The sequence below is a fragment of the Sapajus apella genome, unplaced genomic scaffold (assembly GCF_009761245.1).
Source record: "Sapajus apella isolate SASKATOON/1434 unplaced genomic scaffold, GSC_monkey_1.0 scaffold200, whole genome shotgun sequence".
Taxonomy (NCBI): Eukaryota; Metazoa; Chordata; class Mammalia; order Primates; family Cebidae; genus Sapajus; species Sapajus apella.
Window position 1 is genome coordinate 680,445 of NW_022437140.1, and position 21,495 is coordinate 701,939.

At 40.8% G+C, this 21,495-nt stretch overlaps 1 protein-coding gene across 16 annotated transcripts in view; it reads left to right on the forward strand.

Annotated features, from left to right (window-relative positions):
- The window catches only part of NSD1 (nuclear receptor binding SET domain protein 1), a 159,392-nt gene that overhangs the window by 133,330 nt on the left and 4,567 nt on the right, over window positions 1–21,495 (forward strand). For all 16 annotated transcript variants that reach the window (XM_032269920.1, XM_032269928.1, XM_032269923.1 and 13 more), the window contains 6 exons: window positions 1,035–1,147; window positions 8,694–8,963; window positions 10,730–10,846; window positions 12,406–12,547; window positions 17,153–17,259; window positions 20,057–20,261. In XM_032269920.1, the coding sequence (XP_032125811.1) occupies window positions 1,035–1,147; window positions 8,694–8,963; window positions 10,730–10,846; window positions 12,406–12,547; window positions 17,153–17,259; window positions 20,057–20,261 (954 nt within the window). The remainder of the gene's footprint in view (window positions 1–1,034; window positions 1,148–8,693; window positions 8,964–10,729; window positions 10,847–12,405; window positions 12,548–17,152; window positions 17,260–20,056; window positions 20,262–21,495) is intronic.

A 21,495-nucleotide genomic window follows, 5' to 3' on the forward strand; every position in this document is an offset into this window, starting at 1 on the left:
TGAGGCAGATATATACCTTGACCCCAGGAGTTTGAGGCCAGACTGGGCAACATGGAGAAACCATGTCTCTACCAAAAAAAAAAAAAAATAGCCTGGCATGGTGTTGCATGCCTGTGGTCCTAGCTACTCTGGAGGCTGAGGTGGGAGGATCACTTCAGCTCAGCAAGTCGAGGCTGCAGTGAGCTGTGATTGCACCATGGCACTCCAGCCTGGGTGTTAGAGTGAAACCCTGTCTCAAAAAAAAAAAAAAAAAAGTGCAGGACTTAAGTGTAGATTAGCTATGAAATTCCATTATTTCATTAGAGCTAATAGTTTATATTTATAGAACAAGTCTTAAGAGAAGAGGGAAGAAGGAGAACAAAGCTTCAACTTTGAATTTCTGCCAGAGGAGAGTGAGCACAATACCTGGGGCACCTAAGAAGTAGAAAGTTTCTGGAAGTGGGAGGTTTAGGACTAAGGAAAGATAAAGGCTTAAAGGCAGTGACTTTGCTAAGCAGATGCAATGTAGTTGTTAGGAGATGGTATCTGTGGGCTTTTTAAAGTCATTTAGTGGTTGATTGTTTTCTCATCTAATGCACAATTGTCTAATCTTTTGGCTTCCCTGGGCCATACTGGAAGAATAATTATCTTGGGCCACAAATAAAATATACTAACAGTAACAGTAACAATAGCTGATGAGCTTAAAAAATAAAAAAGGTCATGTGTAATTTTCATAATAGCCACCACGGGAAAGCAAAAAGGTCCTTATATTCAAATGGTTGGACACCTGTGATCTAAAGGTTGGTAGTCTGTATTGTGCCATTTAGTCATAGATTATGTTTTGTCTTAATACTATGTCCGAATACTCTTGGGACTATGTTACCTGTTTTAAAATAGCTGTTATGTGTTTTCTTTTTCATATAACATTGGTTTATTTTTGTGTAAAGCATGGAGTTTCTCCTCCAATTTAAAGGGGAAAAAATTTAAAAATAAATGAATAAATATATAATTCCACCCAGAGATTTTAAAGTGACTCGTGCTGTCTGTTTTCATAGCTCTTCAGGAAGCTGCAGCAAGGTTTGAGGAATTAAAGGCCCAAAAAGAGCTAAGACAGCTTCAGGAGGACCGAAAGAATGACAAGAAGCCACCACCTTATAAACATATAAAGGTAAGGAGAAAATCTTGGGAGATCTTCTCCGGGAGAGAAACTGAAGAGCTGGCTCTTTTCACTCTGTTCATGACAAGAATGGAAGGACAAATACAGTTGGTTTTAGGTAGAGGTATGAGTTTAAAAGAAGATCAGAAACAAGTACCAGACTGAGCGCAGTGGCTCATGCTTGTAATCCCAACACTTTGGGAGGCTAGGGCAGGTGGATCACCTGATGTCAGGAGTTGGAGACCAGCCTGACCAATATGATGAAACCCCATCTCTACTAAACATATAACAATTAGCTGGTGTGTTGACATCAGCCTGTAATCCCAGCTACTCGGGAGGCTGAGACAGGAGAACTGCTTGAACCCGGGAGACGGAGGTTGCGAGGAACTGAGATCTTCCAGCCTGGGAAACGGGAGCGAAACTCCATCTCAAAAAAAAAAAAAAGAAAAAGAAAAAAAAAGAAACAAGTATCAGAGCACCATTCCTAGCACATTGCTAGGATTCCCAATGTCAGGAGAATTAATTTTAGGTGTACCTAACCCTCAGTCTACCTAGTAAAATAATCATCACCCGCCAAGCACGGTAGCTCACGCCTGTAATCCAGGCACTTTGGGAGGCCGAGGCTGGTGCATCACCTGAGGTCAGGAGTTTGAGACCAGCCTGACCAACATGGAGAAACCTCGCCTTTACTAAAAAAGCCATCACCATTATCATCTGGGTCCAGTGGAGCCTTTGTATTTTAAATATTTTTATGTCATTTATATGACATACAATAAAGAGACAGTGGAGAAGAAATTTATTAGAAATTTTAGTGTTAGGCTGGGCACGGTGGCTCATGCCTATAATCCCAGTACTTTGGGAGGCTGAGGCGGGCAGATTACGAGGTCAAGACATAGAGACCATCCTTGCCAACATAATGAAACCCCATCTCTACCAAAATACAAAAATTAGCCCGGTGTGGTGGTGCATGCCTGTAGTCCCAGCTACTCAGGAGGCCAGGGCAGAAGAATTGCTTGAACCCGGGAGGTGGAGGTTGCAGTGAGCCAAGATTGCGCCACTGTACTCTAGTCTGGCGACAGAGCGACACTCTGTGTCAAAAAAAAAAAAAAAGAAAAAAGAAATTTTCGTGTTACATTGTTGCTGAATTTTTTGTCATTACTTTTAATGACAAACCTCAATTACTTTTGCACCAACCTAATATTTACTAAATCCTTTTTACAAACCTGTTTTTATCAGATAAGTTAGTTGTGATGCTGAAGTATCATAAAACATGAAAGAATATTGTTAGGCCTGTTAACAAAATGAGGTTACCTAGGTTGTTCTTAAAAAACATCTTTGATGGCATTGTTCCTGGATGAGAATACTGTTTCTTCTTTGTTCTTAGAAATGCAGCCGGAGCAGTGGCTCATGCCTGCAGTCGCAGCACTTTGCGAGGCCAAGACAGGCAGATCACCTGAGGTCAGGAGTTCGAGACCAGCCTGGCTAAAATGGTGAAACTCCATCTATACTAAAAATAAAAAATTAGCTGGGTATGCTGGTGTGCTCCTGTAGTCCCAGCTACTCAGGACGTTGAGGCAGAAGAATTGCTTGAATACTGGAGGTGGAGGTTGCAGGGAGCCGAGATTGCACCCACTGTACCAGCCTGGGCAGCAGAGACTCCATTGCAAAAAAAAAAAAAAAAAATGCATTATTTGTTCACTTATTCTTTTGTGTCTGTGTCTGTGTCTGTGTGTGTGCATGTGCGTGTGTGTGTGTGTGTGTGTGTGTGTGTTTTGTTTGTTTTGAGATGGAGTCCCACTCTGTTTCCCAGGTATAATCTTGGGCCACTGCAACCTCTGCCTCCCGGGTTCAAGCAATTCTCCTGCATTAGCCTCCTGAGTAACTGGGATTACAGGTGCACAGCACTACTTCTGGCTAATTTTTGTATTTTTAGTAGAGACACAGTTTCACTATGTTGCCAAGCTGGTCTTGAACTCCTGACCTCAGGTGATTCACCTGCCTTGACCTCCCAAAGTGCTGGTATTACAGGCTTGAGCCACTGTGCCTGACCTGTTTTCGTCTTTCTTTAGCATAGTTGTGAATTATGTGTGAGTTAGTAATAATGTGTAATGATGAAGCAGTAAGTTCTTACAAGATACATGAGAAGTAAGAACACTAAAATTCTATACTCTTAGATTTAGTCTAATGGACTTACGTGGTATTTACAAAATGGAATGAGTTTTGTTCTTTGTTTGTTTGTTTGTTTGAGACAGGGTCTCACTCTGTGACCCAGGGCTGGAGTGCAGTGGTGCAATTTTGGCTCACTGCAACCTCCGCTTCCTGGGCTGAAGTGATTCTCCCGCCTCAGTCTCCTAAGTAGCTGGGATTACAGACATGAGCCACCAACAATGCCTGGCTGATTTTTGTATTTTTTTTTTTTGTAGAGTTGAGGTTTCACTATGTTGCCCAGGCTGGTCCTGAACTTCTGAATTCAAAACAATCCACCCACCTCAGTCTCCCAAGGTGCTAGGATTACAGGTGTGAGCTACCACACTTGGCTTGAATTTTATTTTTTTAAATAAGTATATTTTCGTTTTGAACTTTGGAAGACCTTTCTAAAAAGGGAAATAAGTCATAAAATATTCACTGCTTCTGAAGGTTGGTTTTGTTTTTTTTTTGTTTTTTGTTTTTTGAGATGGAGTCTCACTCTGTCACTCATGCTGGAGTGCAGTGGCGTGATCTCGGCTCACTGTAACCTCTGCCTCCTGGGTTCAAGCAGTTCTCCTGTCTCAGCCTCCCGAGTAGCTTGGGACTACAGGCACGTGCCACCATGCTCAGCCAATTTTTGTGTTTCTAGTAGAGACGGGTTTTACCCATGTTAGCCAGGGTGGTATCAAACTCCTGACCTCAGATGATCTGCGAGCCACCACACTCAGCCCAATTTTTTTTTTTTTTTCCTTTTTTAGACATCGGATCTCACTGTTTCCTAGACCAGATCTCCTGGCCTCAGGTTATCGTCCCACATTGGCTTTGCAAATTACTGGGATTATAGGCATGAGCTGCCACTCCTGGCCTTTAAATTGTTACTTTACATGTCATAAAATATCCATACCAAGATTATATTTTAAAAAGAACAAAGAACAAAAAAAGTTGTAAACTATTAATCCTTACAAATAATTACAATTTCTGAAATTAAGAATTTCAAAACCTGCAAGTGAGTCTAAATGAGTCTCTCAATGTATGTGAAAATGCAGCCTCGAAGTATAGTCATTAGGCCTCAAAAATGGAAAATAATTCTATTCACGTAGTCCTAAGTGTCAGATAACAGCAAGGTAGGCATTTTAGAGTTAGCATATGAACCATATTGCGCTACTGAGAGAGCAATTTCCTGTGAGTGATCTCATCAATAATTTAGAGGCCAACTTCTTTCCTCCACTTTTTTTTAAAAAAATAAACATTTCCAGAAAAGGATTTAGAGCAGGCATTGGCAAACTATGGTTCATGGGTAAATCTGGTCTACTGCCTATTCTTTTAATATTCTTGAGCTACAGGTTGTTTTTACATTTTTTAGTGGTTGGCAAAAAAGTGAAGAGATTTTGTGACACATAAAGATTATATGAAATTCAACTTTCAATCAGTATCCACAGGAATACTTCTTCATTTACATATTATATATGGCCATTTTTATATTGCAGTGGCAGAGTCGAGCTACATGTAGAGATTTATGGCCTGCAAAGCCTGAAGTATTTACTGTCTGACCCTTTAAAGAAAAAGTTATTTAACCCTTGATCTATAGTGAGATTTACTTGCAATTATATATCCATGTCTTTGTTCTTTTTTTTTTTTTTTTTTTTTTTGAGACGGAGTTTCACTCTTGTTACCCAGGCTGGAGTGCAATGGCATGATCTCGGCTCACCGCAACCTCCGCCTCCTGGGTTCAGGTAATTCTCCTGCCTCAACCTCCTGAGTAGCTGGGATTACAGGCACGCGCCACCATGCCCAGCTAATGTTTTTTATTTTTAGTAGAGACGGGGTTTCACCATGTTGACCAGGGTGGTCTCGATCTCTTGACCTCGTGATCCACCTGCCTCGGCCTCCCAAAGTGCTGGGATTACAGGCTTGAGCCACCGCGCCCGGCCATGTCTTTGTTCTTAACCATGTGGGATTTCTTTTGGTTTGGTTTGAGTTTATGATGTGATAAGTAAGAAACTTATTTTTGGATTAATAACAGGTCAGATCAGTTGATAAGAAATAATGATTAAAACATATATTTTTTGGCCGGGCGCAGTGGCTCATGCCTGTAATCTCAGCACTTTGGGAGGCCAAGGCCGGCAGATCACCTGAGGCTGGGAGTTGAAGACCACCCTAACCAACATGGAGAAACCCTGTCTCTACTAAAAATACAAAAAGTTAGCTGGGTGTGGTGGTGCACACCTGTAATCCCAGTTACTCAGGAGGCTAAGGCAGGAGAATTGCTTGAATCCAGGAGGCAGAGGTTGTGGTGAGCTGAGATTGTGCCATTGATTGCACTCCAGCCTGAGCAACCAGAACAAAACTCCATCTCAAAAAAAAAAAAAAAAAAAAATTCCAGCTTGGGCAATATAGCAAAACCCTGTCTCTACCAAAAAATACCAAAAAAAAAAAAAAAAATTATCTGGATGCCTTTTGTCCCAGCTAGCTGAGAGGTTGAGGTGGGAGAATCACCTGAGCCTGGTCACACTGCAGTGAGTTGTGATTGCACTACTGTACTCCAGCCTGAGGGACAGAGTAAGATTTTGTCTCACAAACATATATTTGTAGTGAGAAAAGGAGTAGCATGAACCTTTGTGTGTATTTGGGAAGGGTTCAGGTAAAAATACTTTGAATCAGAAGTGAATGTTCAAATGCCCTATTCAGGACTTGTAGTTTTGGGTATCTGATATTACCTGTTGTTGTCTATCCCCTTAGAATTTACCTTAGACACTGTAAGGCTTATCCCTTAATGGCTTCCAGTTGCATGTGTTGAGGGTATTTCTCCATTAACAAGAAGTTTCCAAACCTTACCAGTATTTTGACGAATCTAGGAACAGATCTGGCAGTGAGACCTAACATCCTTTTTCTCCTTAAACAGCATCTTGCTCTGTCACCCAGACTGGAGTGCCTTGCAGGACTAGACGATCCTCCCACTGCAGCTTCCTGAGTAGTTGGGACTACAGGCACTTGCCACCATGCCTGACTACATTGTGAAATTTTTTTTAGAGACAGGGTTTCATTGTGTTGGCCAGGCTGGTCTTGAACTTCTGAGCTCAAACAATCCTCTAACCTCAGCCTCCCAAAGTACTGGGATTACAGATGTGAGCCACTGCACCTGGATTCCTCTTGTTAAATTTTGATAGAGAAATGGTTTGATGACAGTATATTTCCAGATTGTAGATTTTGTAATATTAAAGGGGAGTAGGCAAATAATAAAATGCAAGAAATGAAAGCATTTGAAAATTTAGAGGATAGAAATAACTTCTAAGTAATAGTGATTTTAGGTTGACTAGAATGAGTAATCTAGAATATTTGATATGAGAAAAAATCATAAGGACGTTATATAAGAAAGGAAGAAATAATTTATCTACCATGTTTGAGAGGCAGCTAGGTGCTGTACTATACATATATTTCTCATTCTCACAATAGTCCTGCAAGTAATTTGTTCAAAATCACACAATTCCTTAATAGTTAAATTTTATGTGTGGTTTATGTCCTACAAGACTTAATTTGACTGTTCTCACAGAAATAATATGAAATGAGGGAAGACACATTCTCATGCACAAATCCATCATTGTATTGGAACATCTGTTGTCTTTCCATGTTGCTAGTATTTGTTAAAACCTCTGCCTTGATGGCTTTGGTATCACAATAGCTGTTTGACCTTCATGTTTTACCTCACCAGACTTTCACTATATTTTTTAGCACTAGCACTGCTTCTACATTAATCCATGAGTGACACTGCTATAGTTCTTTTAAGAGATTTCAAATTATAAGCTCGATGTGGTGATACCTACCTGTAGTCCCAGTTACTTGTGAAGCTGATGCAGCAGGCATAGATGAACCCAAAGTAGGCACAGATCTTTTCAGGCCATTAAGTTCCCACTTAAGAATAGTGCTTTCTCACTGGGTGCAGTGGCTCATGCCTGTAATCCGAGCACTTTGGGTGGCTGAGGTGGGTGGATAACAAGGTCATGAGTTCAAGACCTGCCCAACATAGTGAAACCCCATCTCTACTAAAGGTACAAAAATCAGCCAGGCATGGTGGCATGTCCCTGTAGTCCCAGCTACTTGAGAGGCCAAGGCAAGAGTATCATTTGAACCCAGGAGGTGGATGCAGTGAGCCAAAATCGTGCCACTGCACTCCAGCTTAGGCAACAGAATGAGACTTCGTCTTAAAAAATAAAAATAAAAGAATAGTGCTTTCTATGTCAAATGTATTAAAAAATGATAAAGAATAAATAATAGTGCTTGTTGTTCAAGGGTTAACTGATTTTTTAAAGGAAGGTAGAGGCTGAGTGCAGTGGCATTGCCGGATGCGGTCGCTCTTGCCTGTAATCCCAGCACTTTGGAAGGCTGAGGAGGGCAGATCACCTGAGGTCAGGAGTTCGAGACCAGCCTGGCCAACATGGTGAAACCCCGTCTCTACTAAAAATACAAAAATTACCTGATTTTGGTGGTGCGTGCCTGTAGTCCCAGCTACTTGGGAATCTGGGGCAGGAAAATCACTTGAACCCAGGTGGCAGACGTTGCAGTGAACCAAGATCCAGCTACTGTACTGCAACCTGGGCAACAAAAAAAGGAAGGAAAAATAATGACTATTTTTATGTAGCAACGAGTGTGGCGCCACCATGTGACAATAGCAGAAACCTGGTTTATAATTCACTTGGCCTACCAGCTTTGAAATTGTTTTATTAAATGAATTTTTTAAAAATTGTAAAGTTTATATTTCATTGTTTTGAGATGGCATCTCACCCTGTCAGCCTGGCTGGAGCGAAGTGGCACAATCTTGGCTCATTGCAACCTCCGCCTCCTGGGTTCAAGCAATTCTTGTGGAGTTCATATTTTATATGTCAAGTGAGGCTATGTTTTTATTTTTTTTTATTTTTTATTTATTTATTTTTTTGAGACGGAGTTTCGCCCTTGTTACCCAGGCTGGAGTGCAATGGTGCGATCTTGGCTCACCACAACCTCCGCCTCCTGGGTTCAGGCAATTCTCCTGCCTCAGCCTCCTGAGTAGCTGGGATTACAGGCACACGCCACCATGCCCAGCTGAATTTTTGTATTTTTAGTAGAGATGAGGTTTCACCATGTTGACCAGGATGGTCTCGATCTCTTGACCTCGTGATCCACCCGCCTCGGCCTCCCACAGCGCTGGGATTACAGGCGTGAGCCACCGTGCCCGGCCTGAGGCTATGTTTTTATATCAAACTGTCTAAATGTTGATAGTTCAAAATCATGGGAAATGTGGCTGCAACTTCAAGGAACAAATGTTTGCCTTTTTCAGGGCCTGAATTGTCTTATGCTGGCTTGTTTTATGCAGTATACTGTGTGCTACTTTTTCCAGGTGAACCGTCCCATTGGCAGGGTACAGATCTTCACTGCAGACTTGTCTGAAATACCCCGTTGCAATTGTAAAGCTACTGATGAGAACCCCTGTGGTATAGACTCTGAATGCATCAACCGCATGCTGCTCTATGAGTGCCACCCCACAGTATGTCCTGCCGGAGGGCGTTGTCAAAACCAGTGCTTTTCCAAGCGCCAATATCCAGAGGTTGAAATTTTCCGCACATTACAGAGGGGTTGGGGTCTACGGACTAAAACAGATATTAAAAAGGTTAGAAAAAGCTAAATTACTGTTTTTTTCTCCTCTTTGCAGTTGCTTGATATCGTTAATTCTTGACATTAGAAAATTCATCATCAAGGAAAATACAGTTAATAATTAATCTTATTATTGTGTCTTGCCACATCCTCCCGCAGTTTAGACACTTGAGAATGGATGGTTTTGATCTTCAGAGGTCTTTGTATTGATCATGGTCACTGTGTAGGAGGATGGAAAGAAGGGTCATTCATAGAGATGCTATATCTTTGTTTGCTGTTTTTTGACTATCCAAGAACCAGTAATTAAGAGAGAGGACACGGCACGTGAGACAGAGACATTGATCCACATACTAATAAAATATTTTTAGTGGCCGTGTGTGGTGGCCCAAGCCTGTGATCTCAGCACTGTGGGAGGCTGAGGTGGACGGATCACCTGAGTTCAGAAGTTCAAGACCAGCCTGGCCTTACATCTTTAATAAAAATGCAAAAATTACCTGGGCGTGATGGCACATGCCTGAAATCCCAACTACTTGGGAGGCTGGGACTGGAGAATCGCTTGACCCTGGGAGGCAGAGGTTGTGGTGAGCCAAGATTATGCCATTGCACCCCAGCCTGGGCAACAAGAGCGAAACTCCATCTGAAAAAAAACAACAACAAAAAAATTTTTTTTGTTTTTTAAGTGAGGAAAAAACAGATTGGCTTCATGAAACATGAAGAAGAAGGTTAAGCCTTATTTAATGAAAATGCAGTAATGTCTTTATTTTATCTATTGTATGTGCCAGGTGTTGTTCTGGGGATGCACTGACTTCAGACGAGAGGAGAGATATGGCTCATGCTTTCATAAAGGTTACATTCTGGAGGGAGAGAGATAATGAATCAATCATCTCCCAGTGTGGAAGTATAAAGGGCTTCAGAGATATGTGACAGAGGAACTGAAATTAGTTTGTCTCTGATTATATTTTATTTTTTTATTTTTATTTTATTATATTTTATTATATTTTATTTTATTTTTTATCACTCTCTCACCCCGGATGGAGTGCAGTGGTGCCATCTCTGCTCACTGCAACCTCTGCCTTCCAGGGTCAAATGATCCTCCCATCTCAGCCTCCTGAGTAGAAGGGACTACAGGCTTGCATTACCACACCTGGCTAATTTTTGTATTTTTTGTGGAGGTGAGGTCTCACAATGTTGCCCAGGCTGGTCTCAAACTCCTGGGCTCAAACGATCCTCCCAAAGTGTTGGGATTATAGGTATGAGCCACCACTCCTGGCTTCTGAGGATATTTTAAATTGAGACTTGAAATGTAAGTAGCTGTTAACTCAGGCAAGGTGGCCATGAAAGCCTTGCAGGTTAGGAGTGAACGCGTGTGAAAGCCAGGGTGACTGTATCATGAGTAGGGAGGATGATACTTTGGAATGTGTAGTGCCAAGGACGATGAACATAGTTTATTTAGGAAAATCTAATAAGTCTCTGGGGCAAGTAGAGATTGGCCATCCATCTCTCTTTATAAGGAAGCTGTAGTTTACTTACAAATCTTCCATTCTGGAAGATCTTTAGTATCCAGTGTATCATAATCTTTCTGCTGGTATCAGTGGTGGGGGTAAAAAGGTGTTTTTCATTATCAAATAGTTAGGGATCATAAAGTAATTGTATGTGCATAAAATTATACTTATGTAATCTGCTTTGGAGAATTTGATGTTTTCATTACTTTTTTAAAAAATGTATACATTTGGATACTGGTGTGTTTTTTCCCATTAAGTCAGGAGTTATTTCTTGTTCTAGGGTGAATTTGTGAATGAGTATGTGGGTGAGCTTATAGATGAAGAAGAATGCAGAGCTCGAATTCGTTATGCTCAGGAACACGATATCACTAATTTCTATATGCTTACCCTAGACAAAGTAAGTAAGGGGAAGTGCTGTTTTCACTGTTACAAGATTGTAAAATTTGTGTTGTTCTAGCCATAGTATTTGAAGGCATGTAATGCAGTTCCCAAGACAGGGTGTTTTCCCATACCCAGTGGGATTGCTGGATTGGGGTTCTGGAGTAGGTAAGCGTGCTCATTTCTGGGTATTCATGGCCAGAGGCAATACAGCTGCTTTTAGCCTTGTTTTTGAACAATTCGATGAAAATTGGAGATTCTATCTTTGAGTATGTTTTCTACAGGATTACAAGTTTGAAGTCAGAAAAGTACTTAATAGTATATAATTTTTTTATTCTTTTATTTTACAGATTGAGAAATTATTTGTTAAACCTTTAATTATTGTACTGATAAGTTCATGTAAAATTTTAAAAATCTTTTTGTTTGTTTGTTTGTTTGTTTGTTTGGATGCCCAGGCTGGCATGCAGTGGCTCGATCTCAGCTCACTGCAGCCTCTGCCTCCCAGGTTCAAGCGATTCTCCTGCCTCAGCCTCCTGAGTAGCCAGGACCACAGACATGCACCACCTTGCCCAGCTAATTTTTGTATTTATAGTAGAGACGGGGTTTCACCATGTTGGCCAGGATGGTCTCGATCTCCTGACTTCAGGTGATCCGCCTGCTTTGGCCTCCAAAGTGCTGGAATTAGAGGCATGAGCCACCGCGCCCAGCATTAGTTTTTGCAATAAAATCCTTTCTTGATATTTACCTGTGTAAGCATTTCTCAAGTTGTGCACTTAGGATTTGTGAGATCCTCACCTCCAGATAGTCTGATCTTACTTTGAGATTGGAACTCTACATTAGTACGTATTTAAATCTTCTTAGGTGATTTCTAAGGTGCATCTGGGTTGAAACTGCCTAATAGAAAGTGGAACAAGCTGCTGTTCGTAGGACAGTGGTCCTCAAACTGCACTGTAGTCAGAATCCCCTGGCGGTCTTGTTATGACAGAATGCTGCGGTCCACCCCAGAGTCTCTGTTTTAGTGCATTTGAAGCACAACTCAAGAATTTGCATGTCGGCTGGGCGCAGTGGCTTACGCCTATAATCCCAGCACTTTGGGAGGCTGAGGGCGGGTGGATCACGAGGTCAAGAGATTGAGACCATCCTGGTCAACAAGGTGAAACACCGTCTCTACTAAAAATACAAAAATTAGCTGGGCATGATGGTGCGTGCCTGTAGTCCCAGCTACTTGGGAGGCTGAGGCAGGAGAATTGCTTGAACCCAGGAGGCGGAGGTTGCAGTGAGCCGAGATCGTGCCATTACACTCCAGTCTGGGCAACAACAGCGAAACTCCGTCTCGAAAAGAAAAAAAAAAAAAAAAAGAAGAATTTGCATATCTAACAAATTGCCAAATGGTGATGGTGCTGGTCCAGAGATCACACTCTGAGGACCAAAGTTCTTTGGGATCTTTTTTTTTTTTTTTTTTCTGAGAGATTCAATATTTACAAATAGGAACTCCAGCTTATTAGAGAGAATAGTCAAATTTTAATCCATAGCAGAGGTCTCAGGAAGTCTGATGTGTAGCTTCTCTTGGAATTCTAGGACCGAATCATTGATGCTGGTCCCAAAGGAAACTATGCTCGGTTCATGAATCATTGCTGCCAGCCCAACTGTGAAACACAGAAGTGGTCTGTGAATGGAGATACCCGCGTAGGCCTTTTTGCGCTAAGTGACATTAAAGCAGGTAAGAATCATTTTAGGATTCTGCAGCTGACATCCGAATTTCATGGCTTTGGTTTTTTACAAACACCTTCCTCAGATTGAATGAATTTCAGGTTTTATCATCTAAAATCCCAATGTCCTGTAGTCCAGAATGAACTTCCAAACTCCCAAGACACAGACACATGAAGACCTTGCAGGTGGTCCTTGGACATGGTGTGTTTTGTTTTGTTTTGTTTTTTGGTGTCATAAAATATAAAGTTTATAATTTTAAACATTTTTATGTACACTTCCCTGGAATTAAGTTCAGTTACATTTTTGTCCAGCCATCACCACCATCCATCTCCAGAACTCTTTTCATCTTTCCCTGCTAATACTCTATTCCCACTAAACACTAAGCCTCCATTTGTCTTTCTGAATTTGACTTCTATATATATTTCATATAAATAGATGATATTTGTCCTTTTGTGACTGGTTCATTTCTTTTATTTATTCATTCATTTTTATTGTCTAGGGACAGAGCCTTACTCTGTTGCCCAAGCTGCAGTACAGTGGTACCATCACAGCTCACTGCAGCCTCGAACTGCTGGGCTGAAGCAATCCTGCTGCCTCAGCCTCCTGAGTAGCTAGGATTGTGGGCACATTTCCCCATTCCCAGCTTGTTTTTTTTTTTTTTTTTTTTTTTTTGCCTAGTGACGGGGTCTTGCTATGTTGCCAAGGCTAGTCTGGAACTCCTGGGCTCAAGTGATCCTCCTGCCTCAGCTCCCAAAGTGCTGGGATTACAGGCACGAGCCACCTTGCTTGGCTTGACTTGGCTTATTCTTTGAGTACAGTGTCTTCAGGACATGGATGGTTTTAACGGAACAAATTTTCACATTTATATGAACTTCCCACTAATAGGTTTGCTTTAGAAACTACTAACTCTTCAGTCTCCTTTTTCACCTTCCCTTTCACAGTTGCCCTTCTTCCACTTTATAAACCAAAGGTCAGTCTCTTGGTCTTTCATATCTTATGGGTTATGGACCCAAGGCTATTTTAAAAATAAACCACTGGGTGTGGTGGTATATGCCTGTAGTCTTTGTTAGTCAGGAGGCTGGGTCCAGAAATCGCTTGAGTTTAGGAGTTTGAGAAGCAGCCTGGGTAGTATAGTGAGACCTCTGACTCTTAAAAATAGACACACAAGGCCGGGTGCTGTAGTTCATACCTGTAATCCCAGCACTTTGGGAGGCTGAGGCGGATGGATCACAAGGTCAGCAGTTCAAGACCAGCCTGGCCAAGATGGTGAAACCCCATCTCTATTAAAACTACAAAAATTACCTGGGCACTGTGGCAGGTGCCTGTAATCCCAGCTACTCAGGAGGCTGAGGCAGGAGAATCACTTGAACCTGGGCAGCAGAGGTTGCAGTGAGCCAAGATCATGCCACCGGACTCCAGCCTAGATGACGGAGTGAGACTCTGTCTCAACAACAAAAAAAATACACACACAAAACAACAGAAACCCCTCAACCTCTAGGATGCCAAAGAATAGGACCTTTGGAGAATTTAGTGCTCTGTCATGGCTCATCTGGGTATGTGTCTCTCTAATGGGGTAGGGAGATGGTTGTAACCAGGACAAATAATAATAAGTTTATTTGAATTTAAAGTAAATCTGATGTGGCTGAATGGTTTGACAGTAAAGATGTGGTATTTTCCATAAAAGATCTTAATCTATACCTTCAGCATTTTGATACACTTACTTTGAACATGTATACCTATGCATGTAACACACTCCAAATTGCATGATTTTTTAAATATTGAAATTTCTGTAAACTTTTGTTTTTTTGAGATGGAGTCTCGTACCGTCACCCAGGCTATAGTGCAGTGACGTGATCTTGGTTCACTGTGGTCTTTGCCTCCTGGGTTCAAGCAATTCTCCTGCTTCAGCCTCCTGAGTAGCTGGGACTACAGGCATGCGCCACCACACCCAGCTTTTTTTTTTTTTCCTGTATTTTTAGTAGAGACCAAAATGGGGTTTCACCATGTTGGCCAGGATGGTCTCAATCTCCTGATCTTGTGATCCGCTCACCGTGCCCAGCCAACTTTGTACATTTTGAAATGTACAAGAAAGTATATTATTTTTCAAATTTAGTTTTGCCAAGGATATGAGCAAAACAGTAAAAATCAGTCTCCTATACTCAAACTGGGATAGAACTGGCCTCAGTAGTCTAATATACAATTGTATAGTCTAATTACTGTTGAAGCAGAAATCCCGTTTGAATGTTCTGGAAGACCTTAGTGCTCTTTTGCTCAGTCACTGTTGTCCACAGGAAGCTTTGATCAAGATAAAAGAATTAAAATGATGTTTGTTCAGATCTTAGTCTGTTTTTGTGTTTGTTTTTTAAATTTAATCTATGGGACACTCAATATATTTTTTTCCTTCATTCTTTTCTTCCTTTTTCTCTCTGATCACCCCAGGGATGGAGAGGTTCTTCCATATTAAATCAATATAAATATAGTTCCTCTGTAATAAATCAATCATATGATTTAGTTCTATGTCTGCTGAGTGGTGACAATCCCGTTCTTCTACTCAGAATCTTCAGTTCATATCCATGGGGATGTCCTCCTCTGCCGTGTCTAGGAGAGAATTCCAACACTTTGGGAGGCCAATTTCTCTTCTTTTTTTCCTGTTTTCATCAGCTCAGGTAGCTTGGTATTGAAATTCTCAGACTTTGTTCCTGTTCACTTGGCTTCCAGTCTGCATAGGTTCAGGATGGGGAAAATGAGACAGGATGTGCTAAGTGACAGGTGGAGTGCCTGTCAGAGCTGAGGCCTTCATTGAACTTCCTGGGCTCCTCGCATACCTACAACTTACTGTCTCCCACATGTACCATCTTTACTCCTTGTTTATCTCTTCTCTGATGCCCTTTGCCATGTCCAGTAACTGGAGTTCTATCAAGGATTATTGCATGTTGGACTCTTTCCTAGAATGGTATCACTGTTTACTTTATGAGCACTGATAATTTCTGATTTAATTTAGCCACTATGTGATTATGCTTACGCTGTGTGTATTCAGTGAGCAGCCAGTTACGGCAAGTGTCCTGCTTTCTTATATTTATGTATAAGGTAGAGTTCTGTATTATAAGCACATCATGTCTCCAAAAATTTAGTTATCCATAAATCTTCTATTAAGAAAAAAACAGCGTGGGGCTGGGCACAGTGGCTCACGCCTATAATCCCAACACTTTGGGAGGCCAAGGTGGCCAGCTCACTTGAGGTCAGGAGTTTGAGACCATCCTGGCCCCATCTCTCCTAAATATACAAAAATTAGCCAGGCATAGTGGCAGGCGCCTGTAATTCCAGCTACTCGGAAGACTGATGCAGGAGAATAGCTTGAACCCAGGAGGCAGAAGTGGCTGCAGTGAGCCAGGATCGCATCACTGCACTCCAGCCTGGGCAACAGAGCAAAACTCTGTCTCAAAAAAAAAAAAAAAACAAGAAAGAAAGAAAAAGGAAAAAAACAGTGTGAATAAAACCACCAAAGATTCAATCCAGTAAGTTCAGGCATGAGATGGGAAATAGACCCTCCTGTTAAATTGGTCACTCTCACTCTGCCTGCAAGCTCCTTATGGCATAAGCCTCTTATCAGGCCGTGAATAATTCTGCTATTCCTACAGCATTATCCCTAAGTTAGCTGCTTTGTATTTTGAATATATTCGAATAAAGAAATAATGATACTAATGATTTTATTCAACATTAGATGAAAAACTGTGTATATCAGTCTCACTGATAAAAGGCATATCAGACTGCAAAGGGAAATCTTCCTAAAACTTGACAATTTTTAATAGGAATGGTGGTTACTTTATACAGTAACTGTAAACTATTAGCCCTGTACAAAGGTACCTCTTTGTATATTTGGTAGGCCTTCCATAACTGGCTTTTAGTTATGGGCTTTAAGTTTGAAAGTTTCTTTTATTTCCTCTCACACTTTTGATGAAATTGGACCTTTGACAGAAAGAGGACAGGTTTTTTTGAGTACCTTTTATTAAAGTTTACAAATTACTGCTATGTGCATTGTCATATTCTCTCAGTAAGCTTGTTAGATTTCTCCATTTTAAAATGGGCTGCTCAGGGTTCACATTACCCTGCTAAGGCTGTGATGTAAGTGGACCTACAACCACTCTGTAATCTACATATTTCCAGTGTTATTCTGTACTGAGATGCCTCTCCAGAGTGCTGCCAGGTAACATGTGTTCACCTGAGAATAGACAAAAGAGTTTTCCTCATACTTGTATTCCCAGGGCCTAATACACTGATAAGTTGTTTTTTGTTTGTTTTGGTAATAAATTTACATATTTTGAATCTGAATGGTTAGTAAACAAATGAAAGACAACTTGAGGTAATCAACACCTCTATAGTAAAAGTTATCTTAAATATTACTTGTTAAGCCATTTAAGTTTTCTCTGTTAAATTATATTAGCTAATTATTAATATCATGGGATTAGAATTTATTAAAATATAGGATTAGAGTTAATCCTTTTAAAAAATTCTTTTTAAAATTAATTTGTTCTCGAGATTTGGTATCCTTTGTAATTAATACAGAAATAATGTAATTAAAACCACAGATATTAATTTTTCATGGTCTCTTATGCAGGTACTGAACTTACCTTCAACTACAACCTAGAATGTCTTGGGAATGGAAAGACTGTTTGCAAATGTGGAGCCCCGAACTGCAGTGGCTTCTTGGGTGTAAGGCCAAAGGTACCACCTTTCCAGACTTCTGCTTTGGGATTAGTGGTGCAGACCTACCTCCCTAACAGTGTCAGGGCAGTCTTCATTTTAAGAAGATATTTCTTTGAAATTATTGACATTGAGCCAGGCCTGGTGGCTTATGCCTGTAATCCCAGCATTTTGGGAGACTGAGGCAGGTGGATCACCAGAGGTCAGGAGTTCGAGACCAGCCTGGACAATATGGTGAAACCCCATCTCTACTAAAAATATAAAAATTAACCAGGCGTGGTGGCACGTGCCTGTAGTCCCAGCTGCTCAGGTGGCTGAGGAAGGAGGATCATTTGAACCCAGGAGGTGGAGATTGCAGTGAGTCAAGTTGACATCACTGCACTCTAGCCTGGACGACAGAGCAAGACTCCGTCTCAAAGAAAAAAAGAGAAATTAATGACATTGAACAGGTGTTGATAGGGCCACTTGCAATTCACTAAGCATTTGGCTGATCAATTCAATTACATAAGAGGTTTTAAAGAATATTCCTGAAGTGTTTTGTACCATCTGACTTTAATTGGTGATCCTTTTCTAGATAATAATGCTGTGAAATAGGACCTTATAAAGAAGGCTAGTTACCTCCCTTGTCTTGATCTCACATCTAATAAGCCACTTGGATTCTTGGTATATCTGTGTCTGTCCCCCTGCCCCTTTCTGTCTCTCTCTCTCTCTCTCTCTCTCAGTTTCTCTTTCTGAAGATACCAAAAAATCTGGAGTTTAAGTTTCTAAAGGTAGCATAACATCATAGATAAAAGTAGAACTCTTAATCTCCCCATTATAACAAAGTATAAGCATTGTTGTGTCTTCCTGTTTTTTAGTGTGCACTTTCTGAAAAATTGAATTCTAATTCTGTAACTGTTAAGTATCATTTCCACGTCTGTATCCTCCTTTTCTTATTTTTTTAAAGTCCTTGCTGATTATTTTTATTGATTGTGTTAATTTTTTAATATAATTGATGGACATACTAGATGAACATCTGGATGCATCAAGATTTCTCTAATCATAAATAAGAGCATAGTAAAAATTGAAGTTTGATTTTGATGCAAAGTAGACTAAATAGTGGCTTCAGTGGAGTATGTTCTGTATGCCTTTTTGATTTTGAAACTCAACTTTAAGAACTGAAAACATGTAAATTAACATAGAAGCCAATAAGAAGGGTAAATAAATTTGTTTTTGAGATGGAGTCTCGCTCTGTTGCCCAGGCTGGAGTGCAGTGGTGTGATCTCAGCTCACTGCAACCTCCGCCTCCCAGGTTCAAGCAATTCTCCTGTCTCAGCCTTCCAAGTAGCTGAGATTATAGGTGCCCGCCACCATACCTGGCTAATTTTTTGTACTTTTAGTAGAGACAAGGTTTCACCATGTTGGCCAGGTTGGTCTTGAACTTCTGACCTCAGGTGATCAACCTGCCTTGGCTTCCCAAATTGCTGGGATTACAGGCGCGAGCCATCGTGCCTGTCCAAAAAAGAGTACATAATTTTGAGCAATAATGGGAAAATTAAGAAACATCCAATGATTGTTTTTTATCTTGTTAAATAAGGAGAATCACCTCTATATTGGGTTTTATTTTGCTTTTTGTTTAGTTTTTGTTGGTTTAATGTTGTTCCTTAAGATGTTCGTTGACTTGTTTCCTATAAATTAAAATAGTAACTGAGTTTAACCCATATTTAATGGTGGTAAGTGTACTGCAGATGTCTGTTTCTGCATTGTTGAGGTCTGCATAGGATAGCATTTTACAGGAATCAGTGAGAGGTAGACGCTATAGCAGAAATTGAGAAATGAGAGATCACTGTGGACTCTTAGTAAAGACAATGGTCTGTCAGAATAGGATGGACCTCCATTAAGCCTTGTAGATTGGTCCTGGATGTTTCTGGGTTAAAATGAATAATGTGATAAAGAGCCACAGCATTTGGTGACCCAAGTGTGGGCTGCGGGGAACACGGAGAGGACATCTGCTGGCTGCTCCAGGGTCCATCTTGGGAGTGGTGGACATGAAGCTAATTTGACTTGATATGTATCAAGTCAAGTTAATCGAAGTTAATTCATGGTCACCGCAGGGACCATGCATTAACTTTTTTGTGTCCTAACATAGTGCTCATAGTAAGTTCAGTTATGCTTTGTTGAATGAATGAGAAACGTGTGTATACATACAGAAACTTCTTTAATTTTGAAAGTAGACAAATACAAAATAAAACTTTGGCTGGGCACAGTGGCACATGCCTGTAATGCCAGGACTTTGGGAGGCCAAAGTGGGTAGAACATGAGGTCAGGAGCTCGAGACCAGTCTGGCTAGCATGATGAAACCCCGTCTTTACTAAAAATAGAAAAATTAGCCGGATGTGATGGCGGGCGTGCGCCTGTAATTCCAGCTATACTCAAGAGGCTGAGGCAGGAGAATTGCTTGAACCCAGCAGGTGGAGGCTGCAGCGAGCCGAGATTGCACCACTGCATTCCAGCCTGGGCAACAGAGCAAGATTTCCTCTAAATAAATAAATAAATAACTTATGAAAGGCATGACATTTAACACCAGCCTATGTATCAGCAAAAACAGAAGGATTTTTGTCTTTTCTGTTTTATTCAGGTGGCAAGAGTAGTTGATATAAAAGTGGTAATTATTGCTATGTATCTGTGACGTACCAGGTACCTTTCCTGCATTTTATCTTCATGACAATCTCTTTTCCCAGAGAAGAGAATGAGGCTCAGAAAGGATAGTTAACCTGGTTAAGATTGGTACTAACATGTTGACAGAATGCTGACAGAATGCTCAATATCTGACTTATAGAATCAACCCATTGCCACAGAAGAAAAGTCAAAGAAATTCAAGAAGAAGCAACAGGGGAAGCGCAGGTCCCAGGGTGAAATCACAAAGGAGCGAGAAGATGAGTGTTTTAGTTGCGGGGATGCTGGCCAGCTCGTTTCCTGCAAGAAGCCAGGCTGCCCAAAGGTTTACCATGCAGACTGTCTCAATCTGACCAAGCGGCCAGCAGGTTGGTGCCAAAATCCATTCATAATGCTACTTGCTCTCAGAATAATACTCAGGGTCTCATGCCATTTGCTTCAGCCTGGAAGTAAGTGCCATTTGGTCTTCCCATGCATAATTTTGAGGGGTGTAGTCTGTTTTCTTAATCTGGAAATAATGAAAACAAAGGCTTAGAAATCTTATTTATGAAGAATGGAACAGAAATGCACTTGCTGTGTTTCAAGTCCTTTACTTACATTTATGTTTTTCATCCCCCTAGCAACCCATAAAGGTTGGTTTTCTTCCATCATGCATGTGACGAAACAGAGTTAGGATTGGTGAGGTGACCTTGCACACATATATGGAGAGCTGGGTTTTTTACTCCAAGACTATTAAGTCATGTTGCCTTTCTAGAGAAAGAAAGATTGAGATAGTAAAGCCTTTAGATGGTTCTAGTCCATGAGAAATGAATTGCCACCCTTTTAGCACTTCCTCCCTTGCTCCCCTACCCCTAGTGGGGTCTCCCCCATGCAAAGTAGACTTTTTTCTCTAAAGGAGATGTGGTTGTATCAGTTAATACATGAGAAAGCTGCTCAGGTGGATGTGGTGCCCGCTAAATTTGTAGTTGAAGAAATTGAGAACCTTAGTGATTTGGTGTTAGAGGATTTTAGGGATTTGGATATGCCATCTATTTTAAAGGACAAAAAAGAGAAACCAGTAGGGAGCTGTTCCAGGGTGAGGAGATTATATATTACTAGTGACCTGTTTCCATGAATCGCAGAAGCTGAAGAATTTTGGGATATAAATATAAGGAATTTGTCCCCAAATTGGCTTTCCTTCAGTGTATATTGGCGAGGGTCATGAAATAAACTGAGATAGGATGAGGGCAAGACTGTCACATTGACCTGCCAGCACTAGGAAGTAGAATTGTTTCATAATCAATTGCTCAGGGCTGTCACTGGCATAGGCTATGATAGAACCAATCTTGCCTATTTGCCAGGAATGGGAGCTAGCGTAGTCGATGTGAAGGTGGAAACACTGTCCCTAGTCAAGACTCTCAGGTTTCATGAAATGGGGCAAGGTAGATAAAAGCTCAGGTCAGCTTTGGGTATTTTCTACTGACTTCATGTGAACAACATAAAATGTGCTGTGCTGGTCTCAAGACTTAAAATTGAACAAAGGTAAATCTTCCATTTTTCATAATTTTATATCTTTTCTATTACTGCTAATAAGCAAATAAGCAAGAATCTAAATAGCTGAGA